The 25,052-nt window shown below is 40.4% G+C and overlaps 1 protein-coding gene across 5 annotated transcripts; it reads left to right on the top strand.

The window, feature by feature from the left end:
* Positions 1-133: 133 nt before the first annotated feature.
* LOC118084370 (SLAIN motif-containing protein-like) lies at positions 134-23,018 on the top strand. Of its 5 annotated transcripts, none has more exons than XM_088664577.1 (10): positions 134-252; positions 1,214-1,303; positions 5,345-6,065; positions 9,840-9,973; positions 13,385-13,534; positions 16,352-16,492; positions 18,079-18,393; positions 18,513-18,650; positions 19,471-19,792; positions 21,371-23,018. In XM_088664577.1, exons 3-10 carry the CDS (start codon positions 5,365-5,367, stop codon positions 21,423-21,425), a joined length of 1,956 nt encoding a protein of 651 aa, XP_088520703.1. In that variant the 5' UTR covers positions 134-252; positions 1,214-1,303; positions 5,345-5,364; the 3' UTR covers positions 21,426-23,018. The 5 variants fall into 5 exon arrangements, with proteins under 5 accessions (XP_088520703.1, XP_034969712.1, XP_088520705.1 ...); XM_035113821.3 differs by having other exon boundaries at positions 135-252; positions 21,368-23,018; XM_035113822.3 differs by lacking the exon at positions 134-252 and adding an exon at positions 278-584 and having other exon boundaries at positions 21,368-23,018.
* The last annotated feature ends 2,034 nt before the right edge of the window (positions 23,019-25,052 follow it).

The following is a 25,052-nucleotide window of genomic DNA, read 5'->3' as shown; positions in this document are numbered from 1 at the left end:
CACACACAAAACGCTTCCACCCCGCCCCCAACTCCGCTTCCCTCCCTCCTGATTCGCTTTCGCTCGGCCGGCCGTGCCGAAGATATGCAAATAAGGCTGCGAGCGTAGCCAATCAGCCGCAGGAGGACGAAACGAAAAAAAAAAAGACAGAAAAAACATAAAGCGAAGAAGCAGTAGCAGCGGCGGCAAACGGTCGCAGCTGAAAGGAGAGAGAGGAGGCGCGCGCGTGTGTGTCGGGTGTGTGTGTGGCAGGTAATGAGCGCGCCCTCGGGGATGTGGCGGGTGGTGGTGGTGGTGGTAGAGGAGGCGGCATTGATAATAAGGGTCTACTCCGGCAACGGTCGCTCGGCGGACCCCCCCCCCCCCACGCCTTAATTTCCCCTGAAGCGATGGGCAGCGGAGCCGGGCCTCTCTCGCTCTCTTGTCTCTGCCTCTCTCGCTCTCTTTCCTGAAACCTTCGGGGCTCAGTTGCGGTCCCCGGGGCCCCCTCCATCCCTCCTGCCCTCCCCCTCTTTCCGCCCACACCTACCACATCTCCCTTGAGCGGACGATCCCCTCGGAGGGTCTTCTCCGGTGAGGAGCAGGTATGGAAGAGGGGGGCGGGGGGGGGGGAGAAAGACCTGACTCAGTTGCCTGGGAAAATTGTGTGGGGAGGAGTGTTTAAGTCCCACAGAAGGTTCCCTCCCTCCCTCTCTCCTTTTCACCTTTGGTTAAATTTCCTTGTGTGAAGGATGTGCATATTGTGTGTTTGTAGTTGCTGCTGCTGCTAATACATAACCTTACCCGGCCTGCTCAGCAACTGCTGCTCTCCCCACCCACCCTTCCCGGTCATCCTTTAAATAAATGAAATAATAATCATATTTTTTAAAAAAAAAACTGGAGGGGGGAAGGCACCCACCAATCTGTGTCTTCTGGCTTGTGGCTGCCTTCATTAAATGTGGGGAAAGGGGAACACCCCCCCCAATAGCTTTTTTGCCCCAATTCTTTCTCCTGAGGAGAGTCACACCTTTCTTTCTTTTTTAAGGGCTTGGAGAGAGAGAGATTAGGTTTTTGTTCATCTATCTGTCCCTCCTGTTCTCTTAGAAAGGAACCCCATTTTTAGGGCAGGGGGTACCAGCCTCCATTCACAAGTGTTGTTTGATCCAGATCCTGCTTCTTCTGGCAATTGATTTGTTCTTTCTTTTCCTGGTTGTGTGTATCTTTCTCTCCTCAGGGCTTCATGCAACGCCTCTGTCAGCCTGTAAGATCATCTATCCTGATCAGGGTGCTGCTTCTGCTCTGCTTTGTTTGAACACTTACACTGGTAAGAACTTGACTGTTCTCCTGAAAAAAAGAGAGAGATGGATGCTTGGAGCTTCAGTTGATCTCATGGGTAGTTTAGAGATAATGGTTGCCACTTTCTGCTTAATTGCAGCAGCCTGCTTGAAATAGAGCTAAAAATAGTTGCTGGGAAACGTTGATAATTATACTTTTAACATAACTCTTTTTTAAAAAAAGAAAACATTACATCACTACATGTGGCTTTCCTTCAGTTTTGTATGATATACAGTAGGTTCATTTCTGGTCTAAGACTGGACACAAACATAAGAGGGAAAGATGATTTAAATGAGAAAATAAAGGAAGTCAGGTCTACCCAGAATGATTGGGAATTATTCAAAACTACAGTAATAGAAGCATGAGTAGAATATAGAATAGAGTAGAATAGAATAGATCTTTATTGTCATTGTCCCCTTGTGGGAACAACGAAATTTCTCGGTTGCTATATCAACTCAAATAGGACACTCCACATAAATTAAAATACTGATAAACACAATACAATACAGAACAATATAACAGATAAATAAGATGACTTCAGAATCCAGAGTTTCCATTTAATAATAATAATAATAATAATAATAATAATAATAATAAATATTTATACCCCGCCCTCCCCAGTCAAAAACCGGGCTCAGGGCGGCTCACACCAACAAAACTACAATAAAACATAAAAACAATTAATTAAAATACAGATTAAAATACAATATTAAAATTTAAAATGCAGCCTCATTTCAAGTAGTCCATAAATCCAGGCCATGAGGGAGGAAAACACAGGGGTCAGGCTAAGTCCAACCCAAAGGCCAGGCGGAACAGCTCTGTCTTGCAGGCCCTGCGGAAAGATGACAAATCCCGCAGGGCCCTGGTCTCCTGGGAAAGAGCGTTCCACCAAGTTGGGGCCAATACTGAAAAGGCCCTGGCTCTAGTAGAGGCCAATCTAGCCACCTTATGGCTCGGGATCTCCAAAGTATTGTTGTTTGTGGACCTTAAGGTCCTCCGCGGGGCATACCAGGAGAGGCGGTCCCGTAGGTACGAGGTCCCAAGCCACATAGGGCTTTAAAGGTCAAAACCAGCACCTTAAACCTGATCCTGTACTCCACCAAGGCCAAAATTGCTCTAGGAAAGAAATTGTTCTTGAGACAGCTCGTTCTCGCCTTCATTACTCTATATCAGGCATCCCAAAACTGCAGCCCTCCAGATGTTTTGGCCTACAACTCCCATGATCCCTAGCTAACAGGACCAGTGGTCAGGGATGATGGGAATTGTAGGCCAAAACATCTGGAGGGCCAAAGTTTGGGGATGCCTGCTCTATATCTCCATCCCGATGGCAGGAGCTCAAAGAAACGATGACCAGGATGTCATCTCTTGATATATCTAATGCCTTTCTATGGCACCTGATGGTATGGATATGTTCTAAGGTAAAGAGTGAACAACCATTAATACTCTCTGCTGTTTTAATAATTCTTGCACAACACTATCCTTTCCCGAGAAGTACAGCTTCCATACCACACATAAACCGTAAGTGAGCACGCTCTCAATGGCACAGCAATAGAAGGCAAGCAACAACTGCAGATTAGGGAAGGTAGGACTGAGGCCAAGAGAATTCCAGTGTGGTTAAAAATCAGAATCAAGGAATATATTATGGGTAAAGTGGCTTTCTTTAGAAAATGGAATTGTCCATAGAAGACATTAAAAATGAACACAAGCTTTCGGAAAAGAAACACAAGCAGATGTTAAGGGATGATAAAAAAGAATTTGAAATGGTCATTGCTGAATACAGAAAGATTACTAAAAGCAAATTTTTTAAATACATTAGTAAAAGCAGGCTGACTGGAGAGACACTTGGGGTCGCAAATATGCTAAACAAAGAAAGATTGCACAGAAGCTGAATGAATTATTTCCACCTGCCCTCACTGTGGAAGATGTAGGGTACATCCCTATGCCTGAACTAAGTTTCAGAGGAAAAAATTGAGGAACTGAGGCAAATGATGGTTACAAGAGAAAAAATTCTAAGTCTTAGTGAGTGACAAAACAAAAACTGACAAGAGTTCAGATTGCATTCACCTCAGCGTTCTTAAAGAACTCAAATGTGAAATTGCTGATCTTCTATCAACTATATGTAGTATGTCCCCAAGATCAGCTTCCATACCTGAGGACTGGAAAGTGATCAGTAAAATACTATTTTTTAAAAAGGGATTCAGGAGGAATTCAGAAAATTATAGGCCAGTTAGCTGGCTTTATAGTAAATTCAATTTTATGGGAGGATGTTTTAGGCTCAAAGTTGGGGCAGATATTTCTTCCCTACAGATAAAGTATTTAATTGGAAATTACACAGTTTTTATATGATGGTTCCTTTAGTGCATGGGTAGGCAGAATAAGGCCCGTGGGCCAGATCCAGCCTGTGGACGGTCCGGGAATCAGCATGTTTTTACATGAGTAGAATGTGTCCTTTTATTTAAAATGCATCTCTGGGTTATTTGTGGGGCATAGGAATTTGTTCATTTTTTCCCCAAAATATAGTCCAGCTCCTCACAAGGTCTGAGGGACGGTGGACCGGCCCCCTGCTGAAAAAGTTTGCTGATCCCTGCTTTAGGGGTTTTGACATCTGTTTTGCTTCCCAAGAGTTGTAAATGTGAGCAGAGAAACCTGTTCACTTTAAGACTTGATATGTTTCTGTAACAGCCTTACTAATAAGTCCCATGTACCACATTAATAATAGAGCCCAGATAGTCTTGAGCTGTCACCTTGAATTTTTTCATTGCTTCCTTTTTTGTGCTCATCATCTGTAATTGGGTATGACTTAAATGAAATACTAAGTGCATACTTATTGGCATCACTCTGTACTTTTATGTGTGTCTCGTGCACTTTCAGGTTAATTGACAGAGGTGGTTCCGTACACACCCTTACATGTGTCAACATAACCACTCAGTTTGAAGTAAAGTACTGAGCCAAAAAAGGTGTATGTGTGTATATTTGTCTTTCCAAAAACATACATACTATGTAAACAGAAGCCCACGTTCACTGGCTTTTGTCAGGCCAAATTGCTGGAGTAGGGAAAGTAACGTAAAAAGTTGTTTATGGTCAGTTCCTTGCATCTAGTTTTAAGTAAACTGCTAGTGCCCTTCATTTTCTTTCACTGTATGATCACTTGTTACCAAAACCTGCAGAAATAAATTTATGGTTTACTGTTCCAATGTAAACAATTGGGAAAGAAGCAATTTCCTCTCCTGCATTTTCATGATCCAATATTAGCTACTGGCTTGCTTTGTTTCTTGCCTTCAAAAAGTAATTTTCCTATGTTTGTGCACACACGATGTATGTAACCAAGCTGTCAGTTAATTGCAAAATTTATCTACTGAACATGGTAATGCAGCTGCTGCACAATATAGAAACTTACCTCCAATATCAGTGTTTCAAATATTTAACAATGCTTTCCATATCATTCAGTCTTTTTTCTCCCCATTGAAAAAGCTGGGTTACGAAAATCCTAAACACTTGAAATTTAATGCAGGCTGGCAGTAATTCAAATTATACTTGAAATATCAATTCCATGGTAGTTTGTCTCTGAATCTATCATTTGGCAAAGACTTAGGTAAATGTTGTGTGTGGTTCTTTTTTGCTAGCTCAGAAGAATTTTGCAAGTTTGAGTTGTTCATGTCCTTTCCAAATTGACCTCACAGATCTAAAGCTGTCTTCCTGAAACCACTTTTGCCTTGGCAGCTCCATGTGAAGTTGGGAAGATTATAGAGCACTCTACTTATTTTGTATGTGTTCATTATGGATATCTGCTTACACCATGAACAACAGTGAGTTGCCCTTCCCATAGTAGTGATTATGGTTGCTGCTGGGCAAATTTAGTTCATGTCAACATGTCCATTGTAAGTAACATGCACAACCCTTGCAGATAAGTGCCTTCAGATTTTAATAAGGCTTGGCTCTGCACCATTACCCTGGAGACATTCAATTGTTAAAAGAACTGGTATGTTTACTTTATTTTTTAACAGGTATCTTATATAATATCTTTTTCTAGCAAGTCTCCTCAGGGGTTCCATGAAGATGGTTGTCCCTGGGAGTGCCCCTATAATTCAGCCAGACCTCAGTCTTGGAACTGAACTCAGCCGGGGCTCAGCAGAGAACTCTGTGATGGGTCCCAATACTGAACCAATGGATGATCAAGTGGGCCCTGAGCTGGAAGAGGTGCGGAAATTGCAAGAACTTGTGAGGAGACTTGAGCTCCAGAATGAGCAGTTGAGAACTAGAAGCCTTCGAAGTGTGCCAGAGGCAAAACTGCTGAGCCAAGCTGGCGCTGGAGTGGATAATTGCAATACCAGGCTCAATGGGATGGAAATGAATAATAGCATCAACACTCTGATGGATAAACAGGAATTGCAGATAGTGGCAGACTTACACTCTGCACTGAGTAAAATGAGTTCAGAGGAGACTGATGACATCTTGGAAAAGGATGTAGGGGCCACAGAACAGAACAAATGTACCAGTGGTTGTGAGGAACAGTCTCCTAACCCGAAGTTTGTGAGCAATACAGAAATGCAGAACAGTGATGCTAATACCAATGACTTGTCTGGTTGGAATTGTAGCAGCACAGCGCTAGTAGAAGACTTCATCACAGGTATTGAGCCAGCACTGAGAAAGAGCGAAGGGGATGCAGAGGTAGAACACCCCTTTAATGAGACAACTCTGGATGAAGTGGAGCTGTTAGAACTTGAGAATGCTGACGATGAAGAGGACACCTGGTAAGTCACTCAAAATTATGCCTATCAAGGGAGGAGGGAACTGGACTAAATATCTGGAGCAGTTTCTATTTTGTTTTGTTGTTTTGAATTGAGATAAAAGAAATGAGGCCTTCATCTGTGTTCAGAGGAATTAAACCAGGACTCCTTGGTGTTGTCAGCAACTTTTCCTAAGTGTAGGAAGTCAAAGAAAAGTCAAAGAAAAAATGGACATTTGGGTAGTCATTATCCACACAAACTCTGGAGGTGGACAGGTTCCAAGGGAAGCAGCCCAAAAAGTCCACAAAAAATGTAACTGCTATTGGCCCCCAGAACTATTAGTTAACACAGCAGTGTTAAACGTTGCATTATAGATGCAACTCCACACTTTTTTAGTTGTGAGTGAGGCAGGTGGTTGTCTATTTTGGGCCCTGCCCTGATCAGTTCAAGAGACAGCCATAAACTGAGCTGGAAGATATTAAGGAGTGTTTGCCTCCCTAGTGCAGGATGCATTCCCACTACTTCCCACATTTGATTTTGCTGAATGTGGTGGGGTGCTATTGCCAGTTCTTGTTCCTCATACAATACGTGTTTGGCACATAAATTATATGTAGACATAACGTGTGGAGTGGCCCTGAGCCACTACTGCTTGTGACAGTTATTTATTTATTTATTTATTTATTTACTTACTTACTTTAAAAACCTGTATCCTGCTTTTCACCATCTAGGTCTCAAAGCAGCTTACAAAAATAGAAATATACAACATACAACAATTAAAATATCAACCTCATTTTATTTATTTTTTGCATGAATCCAGCTATTCATTAGAAAGAAATTATGTATAGTCATTTTTTCTGGCTGGAATATGCTTGCTGTGGAGACTTGTGCATTTATAATTTTTGTGGAAAGGTATTTGGGAATTGAATTTTAGTTGTATACACCTTCAATTTTTGTGAGAATAGAGAACTTCATTTATCTAAAGCTGTATGTGACTACTTCTCAGGAAGTGAGTCATGATAATGGTTATAGTTATTGCTCATATGTCAATATCATAGATAGTTACCTAATAATTTGTGGCAGGACTTATATTTTATATAGCCATGGGTCTTGCTAATTCTCTGAAGGAATGTCACACCTGCTGCATTCCAATAAATGCCTGTTTTAAAGATAAGTGCTAGGAAGTTCCATCTTAATTGTTCATTCTGTTTTTCACTAACAAGCCTTTGTGAGTGAAGTGTGGCAGACTTACCAATGAGAAACAGAGGTAGAGGCAGCAATTCTGCACTTGAAGCTGGTACTGTATCTAGAGATTTCTTAAAGCACTGTGGCATACCTTGTACCCATAACCTGTCGTGGATATCCTAACATAATATAGCTTTTTGAATAAAATGGAATGGAATACAGAAATAAAAGTGCATTATGTGTTTATACAGTAGTACTCTGTTTCAGAACAATATCTTATAAAATGTAAGAAAAATATTAGTTTTTTTCCTATTTGGAAGAAAATGTAAGACTTCCTCAGCTCTTAAAGTAGGGGCTTGTCTTTGTTTTGTGCTAGGTCTTTCCCCTTTTAGTTAACTACGATTTTACCCTTTCTTTGGCTGAAGAACCAGTCTTGTTTTTTATTTTTTTTTAATGATCTTTATTGAAAAAAGTTTTAAAAAGATACACCAGATCTTCCAAAATAAAGTGTACAAAACAGGTCACAAAAAAAGGAAAAAAGAAAAATTCTTATAGTCCAAATATAATATCATTCTAACTCAATATAGATCGGAAATTGTACAGAATCAAAGTAACTCTTGAAAGGTAAGTTCTGTTTTCAGAAACCATTGATACTTCCAACCCTTTCCATTATACCTGTGTTTTTTTTTAAAATTGGTGTTCCTCACAGGCTTGTTAATATTGGTAATTCTTCTTCTAATTTTTCTCCCTCCCCCCCCCTAATTTACTTATCTTTACAAATATCGTTCTAGATCTGTCAATAGTGAATTATTGGTACTGTACATTTTTAAGTATTCCCTATAAATAATCCACTCTTTTGATGTCTTCTGAATATCCATTCCTCGTACCCACCCCGTCATTTTCACTAGCTGTAGGTATTCAATCATTAAAACCTGCCATTCCGTGATCGATGGGAGTATTTCCTCTTTCCATTTCCTCGCTACAAGAATCCTAGTGGCGGTCAAGCTATACATCAAAAGTGTTCTGTATTCTTTTTTAATTTCAACTGGTATAATACCCAACAGGAGTATTTCAGGTTTTTTCTTAAATGTAATCCTAAATAGTTTTTTAAGCTCATTATATATGTTGTTCCAATATATCTTTATATGATCACAAGTCCACCACATATGGAAATACGACCCTGGCTCTTTTTTGCATTTCCAGCAAGCTGAGTTCCTCCCTTTATACATTTTTGCTAACCTTTGTGGAGAGAGAGGCCACCTGTAAAACATTTTCATATTATGTTCTCTCAAGGTGTAACATGCCGTAAATTTAAGGTCTTTCGTCCAGAGTTGTTCCCACTGTTCCATGGTTATATTATGTCCACAGTCCTGCACCCACTTGATTACAGATTTGGTTAACTCCTCTTTGGTTTCCCACTCCAACAGGTAGTCATAGATTCCTGCAATATTTTTCTTTTTCTTTATTATTAATTCCCTTTCAAACCTTGATGTTTCTATAGCCAGACTGTTTTTTATATCTGTATTTAATTTCTGACGTAACTGAAAATATTGCAACCAATCCGTTAACATTCCTTTTATGTCTTCATAATTTTTCAATATTACTTCACCGTTCACCATATCTGTAACTGCTCTATACGTGGGCCACTTCCCTTCCATATTTCTTCTCTTTACTGCAATTGCCTCAGTCGGGCATGCCCATAACGGGATTTTGGGTTCCAATATCCCTCTGTATTTGTTCCAGATATTATATAATGATCTCCTTACAATGTGGTCTAAGAAGCCCTTGTGGGCTTTTATTTTCCCATACAGTAGGTAGGCATGCCACCCGAATCTTGCGTTGTGGCCTTCTAGATCTAACATCTCTCTGTCCTGTAGTGTTATCCACTCCCTCATCCATATCAACCCTGCGGCCGTGTGATAAAGCTCTAGATCTGGGAGAGCGAAGCCTCCTCTCTCCCTCTTATCAATCAACAGTTGGTATTTAATCCTTGGTTTTTTCCCATTCCACACAAACCTCGATATATCTTTTTTCCAGTCTTTAAAACAGTTTCTTCCCCCTAATATGGGCAAGAACCAGTCTTGTTTAGAAGTTAATGAAATTTGTAAATTCCCAACACTTTCTTTTCCCATCCTTCTTGATGTAGTGTCAGTTTTTTTCTCATTAGCTGTATGAATGAGTAACTAAAAATCTTCTCAGTTTGGAACTCTCTTTTAAAACTATTAAAAGGGGTCTCTTTGAGTACTTTACTGAAAATGTATTCAGCAAAATTTATCTGCTCTAACCACAAGCAGTTCAAGCTAGTAAAAGCTCCTGCTGGATGGCTTCTTTTGCTGTAGCACCTTTGCTTGTTGGACTCCACCAGAACCACCTAATTCACCAAGTATCGTTAGAAAAAATAAAATACTGTACTGTACAAAAATTATTAACTGACCTTGTAAGCACACTGACTTCCTACTTGCAGTGTAATAAATGTAGTTATCTATTTGGGGTGGGCATGCATACTGCATATAGTTCATGTTGCTTATTTCAGCAGCTTACCCAAGCTGTAAAGGTGGACAAACTGATATAATTATTTACTGAATCAGCATGTTAAACTTTCTCCTTCTGCTTAAGGCTATATGTGTCTTCAAGAAAAATACCAGCAGATGAAAAGGAGTCTCCCCTGAAGTGGTGTAGGCATGTGTTAGACAATCCTAGTCCTGAGACGGAGGCAGCCTGCCGTACCCTAATTAGCAGACTTGACCAAGGTAGGTGATCTGAATGTGTTTGTTTTAATATTTTGTGTTGTATGGCTGCTGAGAAAAACCCCCAGAAGGGTCAAAATTATTATTGTCAGTATGATCTTCTCCATGTCTACCCAAAAGAAAGTACATTTGAGTTCAATATGACTTATTCCATGGAAAGTGAGTGTAGGATTGAGGCCTTGGTTTGTCACAAGAATTAACAAGCAGAAGCACATGCAAAGTTAAATTTGATTGGACAATTCTGCTCCTTCCATAGGTAGTATTTGGAATTTTGCAATTGAATTTAGTTCAAAGAGCTTTGGTACCTTGATCTCTTGTTTTGCTCTTTAGCATTTTCTTGCCAGAGCTTAAACCACATTGCATTAGCACTAATGGCTGGGCAGGGTGCCATGGAGATAATCTTTCTAAGCTTGCCAGAGGCAAGATGGTGTACATGATACTTGGGCTGAGGTGGCTTCATCAGTGGATGATGTCTGTTCTCATGATGATACTAAGCAAACAGCTTTGGTAATTTCATGTCAAATAGAGAATCACTTTTAACCATAAATAAACATTTTCTTGAATTTTTGATACTGTATTTGCTTCAAACAGTTTCTCAGAATAAAGATAATCATAACATATCACTTTGTGATGTATTAGTTGTTTAAAAGTATAACAAACAAAAGTATAACAAAACTGTTATAATGATAACTGTTACAGATGTGACCAGTGCTATGGATGAAGCTGAAAGCTCCTGTACCCCAAATAATCTTAGTTTATTTTTTGAAAGTAGGGCAATAATACGGAAAATTTATACTTATTATTATATCTGACTCAGTTAGCCCAGGACTGCTAACAATCATTAATGTTAAACCATCAATATTGTAGTAAACAAAAGTAAGACTTTATGATCTATACTTAAAATCATCATGCAAACCTCATAATTCTTATTCACAAACAAGAGAGTGGTTTTTAGAGAGCTCTGAAAAATGAACCTCCTGTGGATCCTATAATTCTATCCATGTCTACTCAAAAGTAAATTCTTTTAGTCCAACTGTCTACACACTATATAATAATATTGAAAACTTCAATTTCCCATCATTCATAACAAGTAATAGCAGATGGATGAATAGCCTCCATATGATAAGTATAAACTTTATATGCCAACTTTCTGTTAAAACTTGTAGGCATCATGGAACAAAATAATAAATACATCAATATAATATAAAAACTGCAGGTGCAAAAAAAAATTTAAGTTACAAGTGTAAAAGAATTACATTCTTTATTAAATGATGCTATTTTAAAATAAATATTATTGGGATGGGATAGAATGCAAATCAAAATCTTTCCTTTTACTCGGAATGAGTATATGAAAGATTTGTAGTTACTTATTCTGGAAGATTTGTATGTATTTTAACAAGCATCTCAACACTTTTCACACATTTCAGTTTGCTCATTGGTGTGTGAAAATGTTCAAACATTGATCATTTGCTTCATAATACAGAAAATAGAGGTCTGAGGCAAGTGAGAAGCAAGAAGATTCAGAGGATGTGTTCTACATAGATAATTGTATGTTGCAGTGGCAGTCTGCTTGGCAGAATCCTTTTCTTGATTGCATTTCTGCTTCAAATACTGAAAAAATGTTTTGTATGTAGTCTGCAATATTCTTAGTGTTGCTTGTTCAGCAATTAAATCAAGTTGGTAGCCATGTTATAATTGCTAATTTTACTAGCTTTGATCTTGAATATAAAAGTTGCATCCATATGTATTAGCTGTGGTAGCAATATGTTTTAAAAATGCTTTCAGAAGTGTGGTGCTTACTGTGAAAAAAGTCATAAAGGTCCCATTTTAGGCCTGGGTTATAGGGGAGTAAAGAATTCCTACCCTCTTTTTAAATGAGCCCTTCAGACTTCTGTTTTCCACAGATCTCCTCTTGCACCAAGGCACCAGGATTTTGTTAGCCTACATACAGCCAGCAATAGAATACTGGCAAGGCTCTGATGACTGGTAGAGTGGAGAGAGAGAGAGAGAGAGAGATCCCTCCAAAGCCCAGTTTTGTCACTTGGCATCTATCAGCCTGCTCAGGGAGGCAGAAACACAGTATAATTGCCTACTACTGGGTGGCCAAATATTAATCTTACTATTTTCAAAATGGCTCTTAATATGCGTAAGGTGAACACTGTAATCATTTTGTCTTGAACTATTAAACAAGCCCATATTCAGACTCTGGAAAAGTATTCAGATCACCTGAAAATGTGTTATATTGGTCAGGCTTCTACCCATTTCCATTTTATGGCTGAGTTGGTCTCTCTAGAAGGCATTCAGTTAGCTTTCAAAGAATCTAAATGTCCATTGTATCATGAGGTACCATTCTGAGTTGAGGGATTTCAAGGACAAGATGGTTCAGAATAAGGCTTGATTGTTCTCTGCACTAAAAACACCACTCCTCTTTGAACTCTCAACATTAACTTGTTTTAGATCTTAGCTACAACTAATGATGGGAAATCTTTCTTTGATTTTAAATGTCTGTATGCCAAGTACCTGTGGACTATTCATGCTGGGTTTTTATAGCTGTTATTTGCAGCATGTCTTTCAAAACTTCTTAATACACTTTAAATGAAAGTGCTTTAATAGAGCATTGAGAAGAGAAGGACAACATTATTTCCCCTCATCCCCGTAAGTCCACAGATGGCTGCTTCATGGGACTACGCTGCCTGTATCTGGATCAGCAGGGTAGCTGATTCACACTGATTACTCTTGGATGTTTGATTCTTAGTATGCACAATGTATACTGTATATTATTATCTTGTACCACATTGGGTGATGTGAAGCAAAGCTCCCTGTCCCTGTTTGGGGTAGGCTGGCTACTTTACCAGCATAAATGTTAATTGCACTAGACTGAGGCTAGCTTTGCTTCTCAGGATTGCCACAAAACGATATTTGTGAATCATTTAAATCCTCACTTTCAGAATGACGTAGAGGTCGAAATTATCCTGTCTTCCCACACGGGGGAGCTATCCCATCTACCCTGTCTATATATTATCTGGGAAACACGGAAAGAGGAAGTACTATTAGTATTTCAGTGTAATGCATGAAGCACTCTCTCCTTCTGTCAGATATTTTTGATGCTGTCTCAGGTGTATATGGGGTGGGCATTATAAGCTGAGGCAGAAGCAATTGCATTGTTTGTCTTAACATTTGAAAGCATGCAGTATTAAGCCAAGGAGAGAACCCTGCATGCAGAACTGAGAACTGTCTTAATTTTTTATATATTCCAGACACTTTAAACTGTTGGTAATCAAATAATTTGTTTGTATTGTGTTCAGGGTGAGTGTGTCTGGCACGTAATGCATGCAAACGTAGTCTGTCACTCCTTCTGTCCATATCTTTATTTAACTTGGTAAAGTTACATGGCTTTCTTGTATTTTCCTTTAGCCAGTAGGTGGAAATCCCTGTATTGCGGTCCACAGGCATCTTCAAGTGTGCATAACTTGAATACAGACACAGGGTCCTGTAGCAATGCACTAAACATACCCGGGTACTACAAATCAACTAACAAACCGCTACTAACTTGTGGCAGCTCAGGTATGGCATGGCATGGCATTGGGGACACTTTCAGAGGACTGGAGGTGGGAGATGCATGAGGGAGTGGGGGAGGAAGAGGTGAGACTGATTTGGTATCTTCAGGCTTAACGTGATTGCCTAGTTCTTTTTCTTGCCTTTGCCTAATGCTGCTTGTTTTAGACCTCTTTGCTTGTTTGTGCTAATTCTGGGGAATTTAAAAAGTTTGATTTCTTGAGAGAAAAGTCCACCTCCCAACACAACTGAGCATTTCATTTCTGGGACATTTGATTGGTCTTTAAGATAAAGCCCTGATGAAGACTCCTGTTACAGGACTTCCCTCTGCTGCTTTGCCACTTCATGGTTTGTATGAAGACTTGTTGTTTCACTTGCATGTGTAAAATTCCTTCTGTATTGGGGGAGGATTAGCTTGACATTTGAAGTCAAAGGACTATATGTAAATGGGCATGTGAATTTCTCTGCTTAGACTTGGAAAAAACTTCAATTGGCCAAAGTGTTTTCCAAAGTGTAGTGTGACCAAGTATGCACAGGTGACAACAGCATAACCAGACCACGTAACTAGTGGCCAATCAGATGCCTATGGAACGCCCACAAGCAAGGCATGATAGCAATAGCCCTTTCCTGCTGTTGGACCTCAGCAACAGACAAATTCATGCCTCTGAATACAGTGGTATCTCGGGTTACGAACTTAATTAGTTCCGGAGGTCCGTTCTTAACCTGAAACTGTTCTTAACCTAAGGCGTGCTTTCGCTAATGGGGCCTCCTGCTGCCGCTGTGCCGCCACCGCACGATTTCCGTTCACATCCTGTGCCGAAGTTCGCAAGCCAGAGCAACTACTTCTGGGTTAGCAGAGTTTGTGACCCGAAATGTTTGTAACCCGAGGTGCCACTGTACCTGATTCCCTTTTAAAGCAATCTAAGTTGGTGGAAATAACCAAGTGTTTAGGAAGCAAATTCTGTATTTTAACAGTGCTATGTATGAAGAAGTGCTTCCTTTTTGTCTGTCCTGAATCTTCTATTATTCAGGTAGTTTGAGTTCTGTATTGCCTTAACTTCAATGAAATCAGCATGATGGCTGGTGTTTGTCTAAGAGTCTGAGGGAATTAAGATTGCTGAGGTTAGACTTGAATGCACATCCTGCCTAGATACATATGAACCATGCAATATAATTAGCTTAGGTTCTTGGTCTGTGAGTAAGCCTGTATTTCCCTTAAAGTGTCCTAGGGCTTGGTTAGTAGCCATTTACCTGGTTATCTATGATAAGTGAGAATATCTTTGGGCAATCAACTAAAGAAACTTGACAAATATTGGACTGTAGGTTGTTTCCTTTTAGGCCACAAATGAACTAGAAGATGGTTTAGAAAAAAACATGATAAATGAAAGCTGCCTTATATTGAGGTGATACATCTAGCTCAATATTACCTACCCTGACAGTGGCTTCCCAGGGTTTCAGACCAGGAGGCTTTCTCTGTCCTACCCGAAGATGCCAGGGTTTAAACTCAAGACCTTCTGCATGCAAAGCAGATACTTGACAGCCCTTCTCCACAAACAAGCAAACCTTTGTGGGGACTCGTAGTGGGCTTAGACAGAAAAGGGGCTGGTCTTCTCTCTTGCCCAGTGGTTTTTGTATTGGACTTTTAAATCTTTTAAAATAGTAAATTATTTATGATGTTTTCAGGCAAAAAGTGTTTCCCTCTCTGAAAGTGTCTTATAGGAAACTTGGGACTCAGCCTAAATCCACAGTGTCTGAATTGAGGAGGAAGGGATAATATGGAGGAGGACTCCTAAATCCACCTCCAGCAAGAGGACAAGAAAGGTTTTGATTGTTGCAGTCTAGGAGGCTTTGACGCATGAAGATTTAGTGAACTGATTTGGTTTATTTGTTTTTGCCATAGCCAGAAGAAGGGGTACTTTTTATTTTAAAAAGAACATTTCTGCAAATATTGTATGAACACATTTCACTCAAAATTCTAAAACACATCTCCCTTTGACTTACATTGCCTGTTTTCTTATTTGGGAAATGGGGAATGATGACGGTTAAGGGAGTCACATAGAATCATAGGCCTAGCTATAGCTCCACCAAAATTCTTTCAAGGGCCCTAGACCTTTCCCTGCCCCCCTACTCCCCTGCTTAGATACTATATGCCATTGGGCCATTAAATTATTGTGACCTTCCCAGAGTTTTTAGAGTGAAGGGCAGGATGTTAACAATAATAGGTAAAAAAGTAAAGGTAAATGACTCCTGGATGGTTAAGTCTGGTCAAAGGTGACCATGGGGTGTGGCGCTCATCTCGCTTCAGGCCAAGGAAGCTGGCCAGCATGACAAAACTGCTTCTGGTGCGATAGGTCACCGTGATGAGTGCCAGAGCACATGAAAACGCTGTTTACCTTCCTGCTGCAGCAGTACCTATTTATCTACTTCTACTGGCATGCTTTTGAACTGCTAGGTTGGTAGAAGTTGGCCAGAGCAATGGGAGCTCACCCAGTCATGGCGATTCAAACTGCCAACCATCTGATCAGCAGGCCCAAGAAGTTTGGTGGTTTAGACCACAGCACTACTCGTGTCCCTAGATAACAACTAGGTTAAATGCAAACTCTGTACTTGTAGGCCTTCTCTGTAATTTAGTTACATAAGGAAGTTCTCTTACTCAGAAGTAATTTCTAATCTTAATGCTAAACATGAATGCTTTATAAGGAAGTGTCACTGTACTCATTACTAGACTCAAACAAGACTGTGTACCTAGTATGCTACTACTAGTGAGTTTTGAAGAATACTTTCTAGTCCTTATTTTGGCTTTTCTCTCCCCACCACTTCCGAAAGGTTATTTGGGCACGCATTCAGCATTGAGCTCTCAGTCGTCTGTTGACAGTGAACTCAGTACCTCAGATGACTCTATCACGATGGGATACAAACTGCAAGACTTGACAGATGTGCTGGTTATGGCCCGTCTACAGGAAGAAAGTATGTGAAAGCAATTCATTTTACATTAGGACAGTATCATCTACAACAAGAGGTTTAAAAAAAACTGCACAAATAGAGGCTGAATAACATTTTCCTTTTGTTTTCTCTCCTTATATGTAACATTTTAATTTTGTTTTCTTGCATTATATGTAACACAGTAACATAAATTTTCCACTTAGATTGGGTAATTGAGTAGCCCTGCTGAATAAATTATATTGATACTAGTAAATGATGTGAACAGTATATGTGTAAGGACTACTGTTGCTCTGATGAATGTAAAACCTTTCAGGCTCATTGCAGTTGCTTCTGGATCAAGAGCACCTTTTCAATTTAGGTGATGGTCAGGTGTACAGGCTGATTTGGGGGAAGAAAATAAGTTTGAAAATGAACAGGAGAACAGGTTGGAATAGCATATCTAGTCCTGGGAAAAGTATCTTTGTGAAAAGTGCAGCAAAATTCTGCCAGCTTGTGTAAACTAAAGAAGTATTTTACTAGCTGCAGTGTATGAAACACATATGGAGCTTTTGGTTTCTTACATATATGCACTTCACAGCTAAAAAACTCGTTGAAATCTCCATGGATTTTGTTATGCCCTGAATGTGGGTGTCATGACCTGTAAATATATAAGCAGCTACTTATCAGTATCTAGCTTTCACAACTGTAATTTCAAAGTTCTGAAGTTACTGAGAAGACATGGGGTTAGAGGCATCAAATGCTGTGGCATAAATTAGTGTTTTTTGGTGCTAAAATGTGTCCATCTTATATATTGGGATCTTCAGTTGAGCTGTTGTGTTAGCTTTTGTGTTAGTCTGAAGATGTTTTTGCTTAGGTGGGATTTAAAATGGAAACAAAGTACGGTAACTTGAATTACCCTCTTATTAGAACTTAAACAGGAGCAAATGGACTGGGTGGCTGCTTATTAACAATATTATCCCACTGGAAGACAATCCAGTCAAATAGTGGGGAAGCCAAGATCCATAACAAAAGAATGGATGCAGTGCATGTGTAAATGCTTTGTTGTTGTTGTTTCAACAAATGTCTTGTCAACCTTCCTGCAATTTAAAATTCAACGATTCATTTTAAATGACCACACACATCACTGTAAAACTATATATGTAATCAGGGCTTTCCCCCCAGCCAGAATTCACTGCAATTCAGTTCTGGCACCTCTCAGTTGGGCGCCATTGCCATTATCAGAGAACATGGTAGCATTCATGGTGAGTTCTGGCACCAATCTAGAAATCTAGCACTGTGTATAGTTGTACACAGTGCTAGTACTGTTTGTACAGTTTGTACCTAGTACAGTTTGTAACTATTGTAGGTTTTAAAAGTAGCATAAAATGTGAGCACCTGATGGGAATATGTCATGTTGAATGATTATCTTCCATCTCTAGGGTTTGGAACAATATTTGTGATTGCACCACTGTGATTGAGACAAGCAGTGTATTATGTCTTTGCTTTCTGTTTGGTTTAGCAGTTCAATGGTGGGTCATATCGTAGAAACTTCAGCAAAGATATGTCAGGTAAGAACTATGGGAAAAAACAATGAGCAATGACTGTATCCTTTGTGGTTGACCATACTTTAGGTCTTCGCCAGGATTATGCCTCCAGCTCAGCCTCTGTTTCCCGTCGTAGTTCCAGTGCTTCTTTGCATTCATTGCGCAAAGGCACCTACAGTGACCAGGACTTTGACGCATACAGTCTGGAGGATGAGGATGATGGCTGCTCCTTTTCCTATCATAGTAGCCACAGATACTCACCATCCCCACTGAACTCACCACGGTGCCAGTCCCCATCCACAAACACAGACTTTGGCAGGGCAACAGGCACCCGGATTCACACCTCCCGGAGAGCAGTGCAGAATTCCATTCCAGAAAGGATGAAATATTCTGGGAATGAAGGTATGTGATACACTTGCTGAATCCAACCATGTTTGAGAAGATCACTTGCCTGCAGTGGTTGTGTAAGCGAATACATGGAAGCAGTTGGATTTTTCATTGTCTTTGCATTTCCCTTATAGAAGAGCTAAGGCACAGCATGCCTAACCTGGCCCGAACAGGTCGGCGTTCCTTGGAGTCTGTAAGGAACAGCTGCAGCTTGGAGTCAGATCTGCAGGTTCCCAGTAGTCGACTCTCCAGAATCAATCAGCCATCGGCTGGTATGTTAGCTTTTCTTTCTGTGAATGTTGGTTACTTAACTTAAAAACAGGTAAGACAGAGGTGCTGGTGGGTTGGGGGTTATGATAATCTTGCAATAGACATGCAGCCTGTTCTGGATGGGGTTACACTTTCTGAGAAGTACCTGGTTCGCAGCTTGGAGATGCTCTTGGATCCATCTCTGCAATCTAGTTGTACAATGTCCCTGGGGTGTTGGACCGCAGTTCATTCATGATTGTCATCTCCTGGTTTGATTATTGTAATGTGCTCTATAATGTGCAGAATATAGCTGCTGTCCAGAATATAGCTGCTAAGGTTTTGTCTAGAGCCAGGAGATGGAACATGCCATCCCAATTTTTACCAACTCATTTGGTTACCAATTTTGTGTCTAGGATCAGTTCATGCTTGGTCCTAAACAGCCTGGAACAGGAAATCTCAACAATCACCTTCTTCCATAAAGCATTTTTTGATAATTCCACTTCACTTTTGAAGCACTTCTTTCTGTCACTGCATTGATAATTAGGAATGAAAACAGGGCCTTTTCTGTTGTGTCACTCAGTCTGTGGAATTTCCTTCCATGAGAGGTGCATCTGACTCCTTCACGGTCTGCTCTTAGGATGGCATTGAAGCTTCTTCCAGTGGGAGGTTTTCAGGAATGAACTTTAATGTCTATCCTTGGGGTTGTTTGGGGGAGGGGGTGTCCTGGTTTTTTTGTTTTGTTAGTGTTTTATTTAAAATTTTGTAATCCTGAGAAGACAGGAAATAAACTTTGTAAATCTTTTTGTGGTCTCACTTGTGCCTTTTCTCTCACCCCACTTCAAGGTCTGGCTCCAAGTAAGCTCCGCTATTCCTCGGGTGCTGGGAAGTCACCCTTAATAGTCCGACAGCCAATGAAAGCAGGTTCTTGTGCCAGCAGTCTCATAACACCACAGCAGCCCGTTAGAGCTGCTGGTTTTGGCAGTACTATTGGCAGAGTTCGAAAGCTACAGTCTTCCACACAGCATCCATGTTCTGCTGGTGGTGGCAGTTCGGTGGCTAGAAGCAATAGTATGGCCACAGGAGCAAAACATGCCCTTCCAAAAAGTAGAACGTCCGTTGGGGGAACACCCTCCCTGAAGAGCAAGTTGGCACAGCCAGCCAAGAGGTAAGAGGTAAAAGCTTTAAGTGCAAAGTAAAAAAAGGATGCTCTGGGCTTGTGCCCTGAGAATTAAAAGTATCTGTGCTGTTGGCTTGGTTGGGATAGCAATATTGGCTTCTAATATTATTTGCATTGGAGTCAGGACTCCCAGAGTTTTGCTCACCACAGCAAATGCCCATCACCCTCAGGCAAGAGTCCAAAGGAATTCTCCTAGTTCTGGAGATGCATTGTGGGGCAGAATGATCCCTACCTCCTCAGCTGAAAAATTGGTAACTTTTTTTAGTGCTACATGGCCAGCTGCTTGGAGCATTTGGCAAGTACAGACGCAAAGCAAGCTTCTGCCTCCTGTCCACTTCCAAGATGGAAGTTTGTTTCCAACTTCATGACGTCTCAGGGACACAGTGCAAAATCAGAGGCAATGCTTGATTTGTGGTTATATGATCCTGGCATCAACAATTTTTTTGGCTCACCAAGGCCGACCAAAATTTGTGGACCAATTGTGATAATTTCCTTCAACTTTAGAGGAAAACGCAGAAGCTCTATCGGAATTCAGTGGAACTTCCTTCTGAGCAGTCAGGTTTAGGGGCAGTGTGTTAAGTTTATCTGCTTCAACCATGAAATGAAAAAAGGCAAACATGATGTGGGATTGAGGAGTGATCATTCTGTGATATTATGGCAGTAGACAAAGCTGTATTGTAACTTTTGAATGAATGTTTTTGTGTTTTTTTTAAAAGGCCTAATATGAGCATGGAGGTGGATGTGAGGGCAGGTGCTTGCAGCAAGAGATTAGGGAGTTATTACAGTCGCGAGTTGCTGTTACTTTTACTAATTCTGAACCGACTTATTGGGTGAAGTGCTGTCTGCATAATTCTGTTCTCAACAAGCAGTAAGTGGCTGTAGTAAAGGAAGATTGCTTGGTATATGTGAAATATATGGTGCTTAAACCATCTATTTTGAGGTTGGCCTTGTGTTGCTAGTGCACAGGGAAGAATCCTGGTACTTGGGTAGCTACAGGGATGTTGGGAAGCATGAATGTTTTAAAAGCCAGCCAATGTACTTTTGTTTGATGACATTTATTTCAGCAGTAGAGCACTCTGATATGGCAACCACTGTATCACCTAGGATTTCCTATGTGACAATCAAGGTTCCATGTTTGTGCAGCATGCCTGGAAAAAAATCACCCCCTGTGAAAAGACTGCATTTTTAATTGAACAGATAAGAGTACTGCTCAATACCTAATGTTTCTCTTTGGTGGATATAAGAGAAGCAGTATACATTGTAGTAGGGAAAGTTGTGTTATGTCTATTTTGCCGCATATCAGTTTTCTGGAACCATCCTTCCCAACACATGCACATGCAGTAAAACACATTAACACCTGTTTTTCTTGCAGCTGTGTAGACGTCCTGAGCACATTTGGGGAGAAAGCTAGTTTTCTTTGTGCTTGGAGGTTTTTAATACAGCAGAGCATTCAAACATTAAACTTCTTGCTGTACTTTAGTAACAGATACAGCACATACAGCTCTTAATCTATTACAGTAGCATGTGGCTACTCCTCTAAAGTACTTAATTTTTGTATCCCAGCAGATTTCCGAAGGCCAGTGTTTCTGCTGATGACTCTTGGAAAGAAGGGTGCTTCTGAGCCAATGTGAAGATACTGATAAAGAGTGACTGGTTGGTTTGGGAAATACAGTGGTACCTCGAGTTACAAATGCCTCAGCTTACAAACGCCTCAGGTTACAAACTCCGCTAACCTGGAAGAGTTACCTCAAGATGACAACGGAAATCGTGTGCCCTGTTGGTGCAGTGGCAGCAAGAGGCCCCATTAGTGAAAGCACACCTCTAGTTAAGAACAGTTTCAGATTAATAATGGACCTCTGGAACGAATTAAGTTCATAACTAGAGGTACCACTGTAGTTGGACCAAGAGCCCAGCTGGCTGGGCAGGAGGATCTTAAAAGTCTACTTATCTTTAGCATCAGTGCACCTGAGCAACAGAGATATTTTTCTGAATTCATACCACCTCTTTAAAAGGTAAAGGGACCCCTGACCGTTAGGTCCAGTCGTGACCGACTCTGGGGTTGCGCGCTCATCTCGCATTATTGGCCGAGGGAGCCGGCGTACAGCTTCCAGGTCATGTGGCCAGCATGACAAATCCGCTTCTGGCAAACCAGAGCAGCACATGGAAACGCCGTTTACCTTCCCGCCAGAGCGGTCCCTATTTATCTACTTGCACTTTTGATGTGCTTTCAAACTGCTAGGTGGGCAGGAGCTGGGACCAAGCAACGGGAGCTCACCCCGTCACAGGGATTCGAACCGCCGACCTTCTGATCAGCAAGCCCTAGGCTCAGTGGTTTAACCACAGCGCCACCTGGGTCCCTTACCACCTCTTTGCCTTTGTTATATTTCAGTGGTAGAAATTGACAGCCTTTATTTTGCTTTAGCCGTTATATTCTTATTGCTTTGTACTTGGGAATATAGAAAGCTTCCTGATTACACTTGAACATTTGTTTGAACATTCCCCTCAAGGGGTGAAAGACGAGCACAGGATAGTGCCCCTATGGCTATAAAAGCATTTGATTTTGTGGGGGTTTCCCTCCCAAAAAGCATCGAAAGAAGTAGAAATAATTAGAAATTACAGTGTCATATGGGGTACATTAACTTTTCTAGCAACTTTTAAGAGGTTTTCTAATTATTCCAAGTATGGGTATCTCAGTTACTTTGATTATAGTAGTGGTTGAAGCTGGTTTTTGATCATGTTTAGTTGTTTAGTCGTGTCCGACTCTTCATGACCCCACAGAGATATTTTTCTGAATTCATACCACCTCTTTGCCTGTTATATTTCAGTGGTAGAAATTGACTGCCTTTATTTTGATTTAGCTGTTATATTCTTATTGCTTTGTACTTGGGAATATAGAAAGCTTCCTGATTACACTTGAACATTTGTTTGAACATTCCCCTCAAGGGGTGAAAGACGAGCACAGGATAGTGCCCCTATGGCTATAAAAGCATTTCATTTTGTGGGGGCTTCCCTCCTAAAAAGCATCGAGAGAAGTAGAAATAATTAGAAATTACAGTGTCATATGGGGTACATTAACTTTTCTAGGAACTTTTAAGAGGTTTTCTAATTATTCCAAGTATGGGTATCTCAGTTACTTTGATTATAGTAGTGGTTGAAGCTGGTTTTTGATCATTGATAGTACACACTCCCAAATAAATATATCAAAACACCAAGACTCCTGTGTGGTTTCTTGAAGGCCGGCTGTGTACCCTGCAGTGAATTCATGTGTACCTATTCGCTCTTTTCCTTATATTTTACCTGAGTAATGATAGTCTTTGGTGTATTATTATAATTTTATTATTTATGAAATTTGTATGATACCGTTCATCTGAAGGTCACAGGGAGAAGTACAAAATGAGAACACAAAATACATAAAAACAAACCAATAACCCCCAAACCCATTTAAAATGCCATAGACTCCTTACTCAGCCTAAGTCCTAGTTCTAGAAAAGGGTTTTTGCTTAGCACCTAAAGATATGTATTGAAGGTGCTAGACAAGACTCTGTGGAGAAAGCATTGCATAAGTGGGAAACCACTGCAGAAAAGGCCTGTTTTCATGTTGCCGCCCTCTGGAACTCTTGTGGAGGAAACACACAAATAAGGACCTCTGACGATTGCAGAGTCTGGGTTGGAGTATATGGGAAGAGGTGGTCCAAAACTTTCTAGGACAAACCCAGCAGTTTGAATTGAACATGGAAACTAATTGGCAGCCAGTGCAGTCGGGCCACGATTGGTATAATATGCTCAAGCTACCTTGCCCTTGAATTCTGCACCAGCTGAAGTTTCTTACTGTCTTCAGAGGCAGCCCCACATAATGTGCTGCAGTAATCTAGTGTAGGTATTACCACATCTGAAAGCAGAACAAGTGCTTGATGTTTCTCATATCAGATACTAAAACCCTCCTTTTCTGCTTTTTGTACAACTCTTTATATTTTACTGTTTTTAATGAAGGAAATTGAATTTTCAGCTAAATCAGTGCCTGCTGGTGCCTGCTATAAATACAACACAATCATACCTGGGAATGCAAACTGGCCTGCCACTCCTAGTTCCTGCCACCAATGTGACTTGATATTGTAGTTAATAAATGTGAAGGGGCTAAAGTTCTTTTTCAAAAGGGTATGTGCACAGAGTGGGGCTGTATGGTTTCTTTTGTAAAACAAAACAAAAAACCCTTCCCCTATGAATTCCCAGGAAAAGACCTGCATTTGGTGTAAGTCTGTGGGGAAGTTAATTATATGTAGGTATTCTGCAGGAGGAATATTGCCCTCAAATAATGAAAGCTTTTACTTCAGTATTTGTATATTAATGGTGTCACTGAAATGGCAGCAGCTGAACTCACTATTTAAATTTAGCATTTAAGTGGGATGGCCTTGTTGGTAATAAACCTGAACCAGTAATTAACAGTATCTTGCACCTAAGAGCTAACTAATAATAAGCAGAAGAGTGGAACGGACAGTCATGCTTGTAAATAAAGCTGGACTTAGCCTAATGTAACAAAAATAACAAAAGAGGATGTATTCATACAAAACAATGCTCAAAGGTAGAAGAGCATGCCAACTTAAGTACTAGTGACTGCCCATTTATAAAAATAAATCTGTTTTCAGCTATTGTATTGCCAAAAGCAAGATCTAGACTAAGCTTAATATACCGTCAATCCAGACATTTGAGGGTGAGGCGCAACACATCACAGATGCACATTCCAATTGGAGAAGCAGACCTACAATATAGTTCTACAACACTGCCAGCTTGTGCAGTATGTTCTTTATATTCTAACTTTCATGAAGTCTCAAGGCAGAGAGATACAGAAGGTATGCTTTAGTGGAGATTCCAGCATTGAAGGGGGTTTGACTAGATTACCCTCAGGGTCCCTTCCAACTGCTAAGTTATGATTCCAACTGTACATGTACCTCAACCCTTCTAAGGCCTAGGCAAAGAGGTATGTCTTCATGTGATAATGGAATAACAATTATAAGGGCATAGGATCACTACTAAGAATGTCGTTGTTAAAGTAACTGGAATTAAGCTAGAAGTAGTAAAATCTCCCCTCCTCACAAAAGCTACTTTTGCAGTGATAAGTTTTAAAATTGAAGTGTGACAGTTTGAAGGTTATTTGACCATGCATTGGTGTGTGCTTCAGTAATTTACAGGCCACTTTCCTTTTTAAAGCAAGCATCTTGCAGAATACAGTGAAAGTTCCTCAGAAGCGTTT

Source organism: Zootoca vivipara, chromosome Z2 (genome assembly GCF_965207765.1).
Source record: "Zootoca vivipara chromosome Z2, rZooViv2.hap1.1, whole genome shotgun sequence".
In the NCBI taxonomy this organism is placed as follows: domain Eukaryota; kingdom Metazoa; phylum Chordata; class Lepidosauria; order Squamata; family Lacertidae; genus Zootoca; species Zootoca vivipara.
The sequence above is the reverse complement of the archived record's forward strand: the minus strand, read 5'-3'. Positions and strand labels throughout refer to the sequence as shown.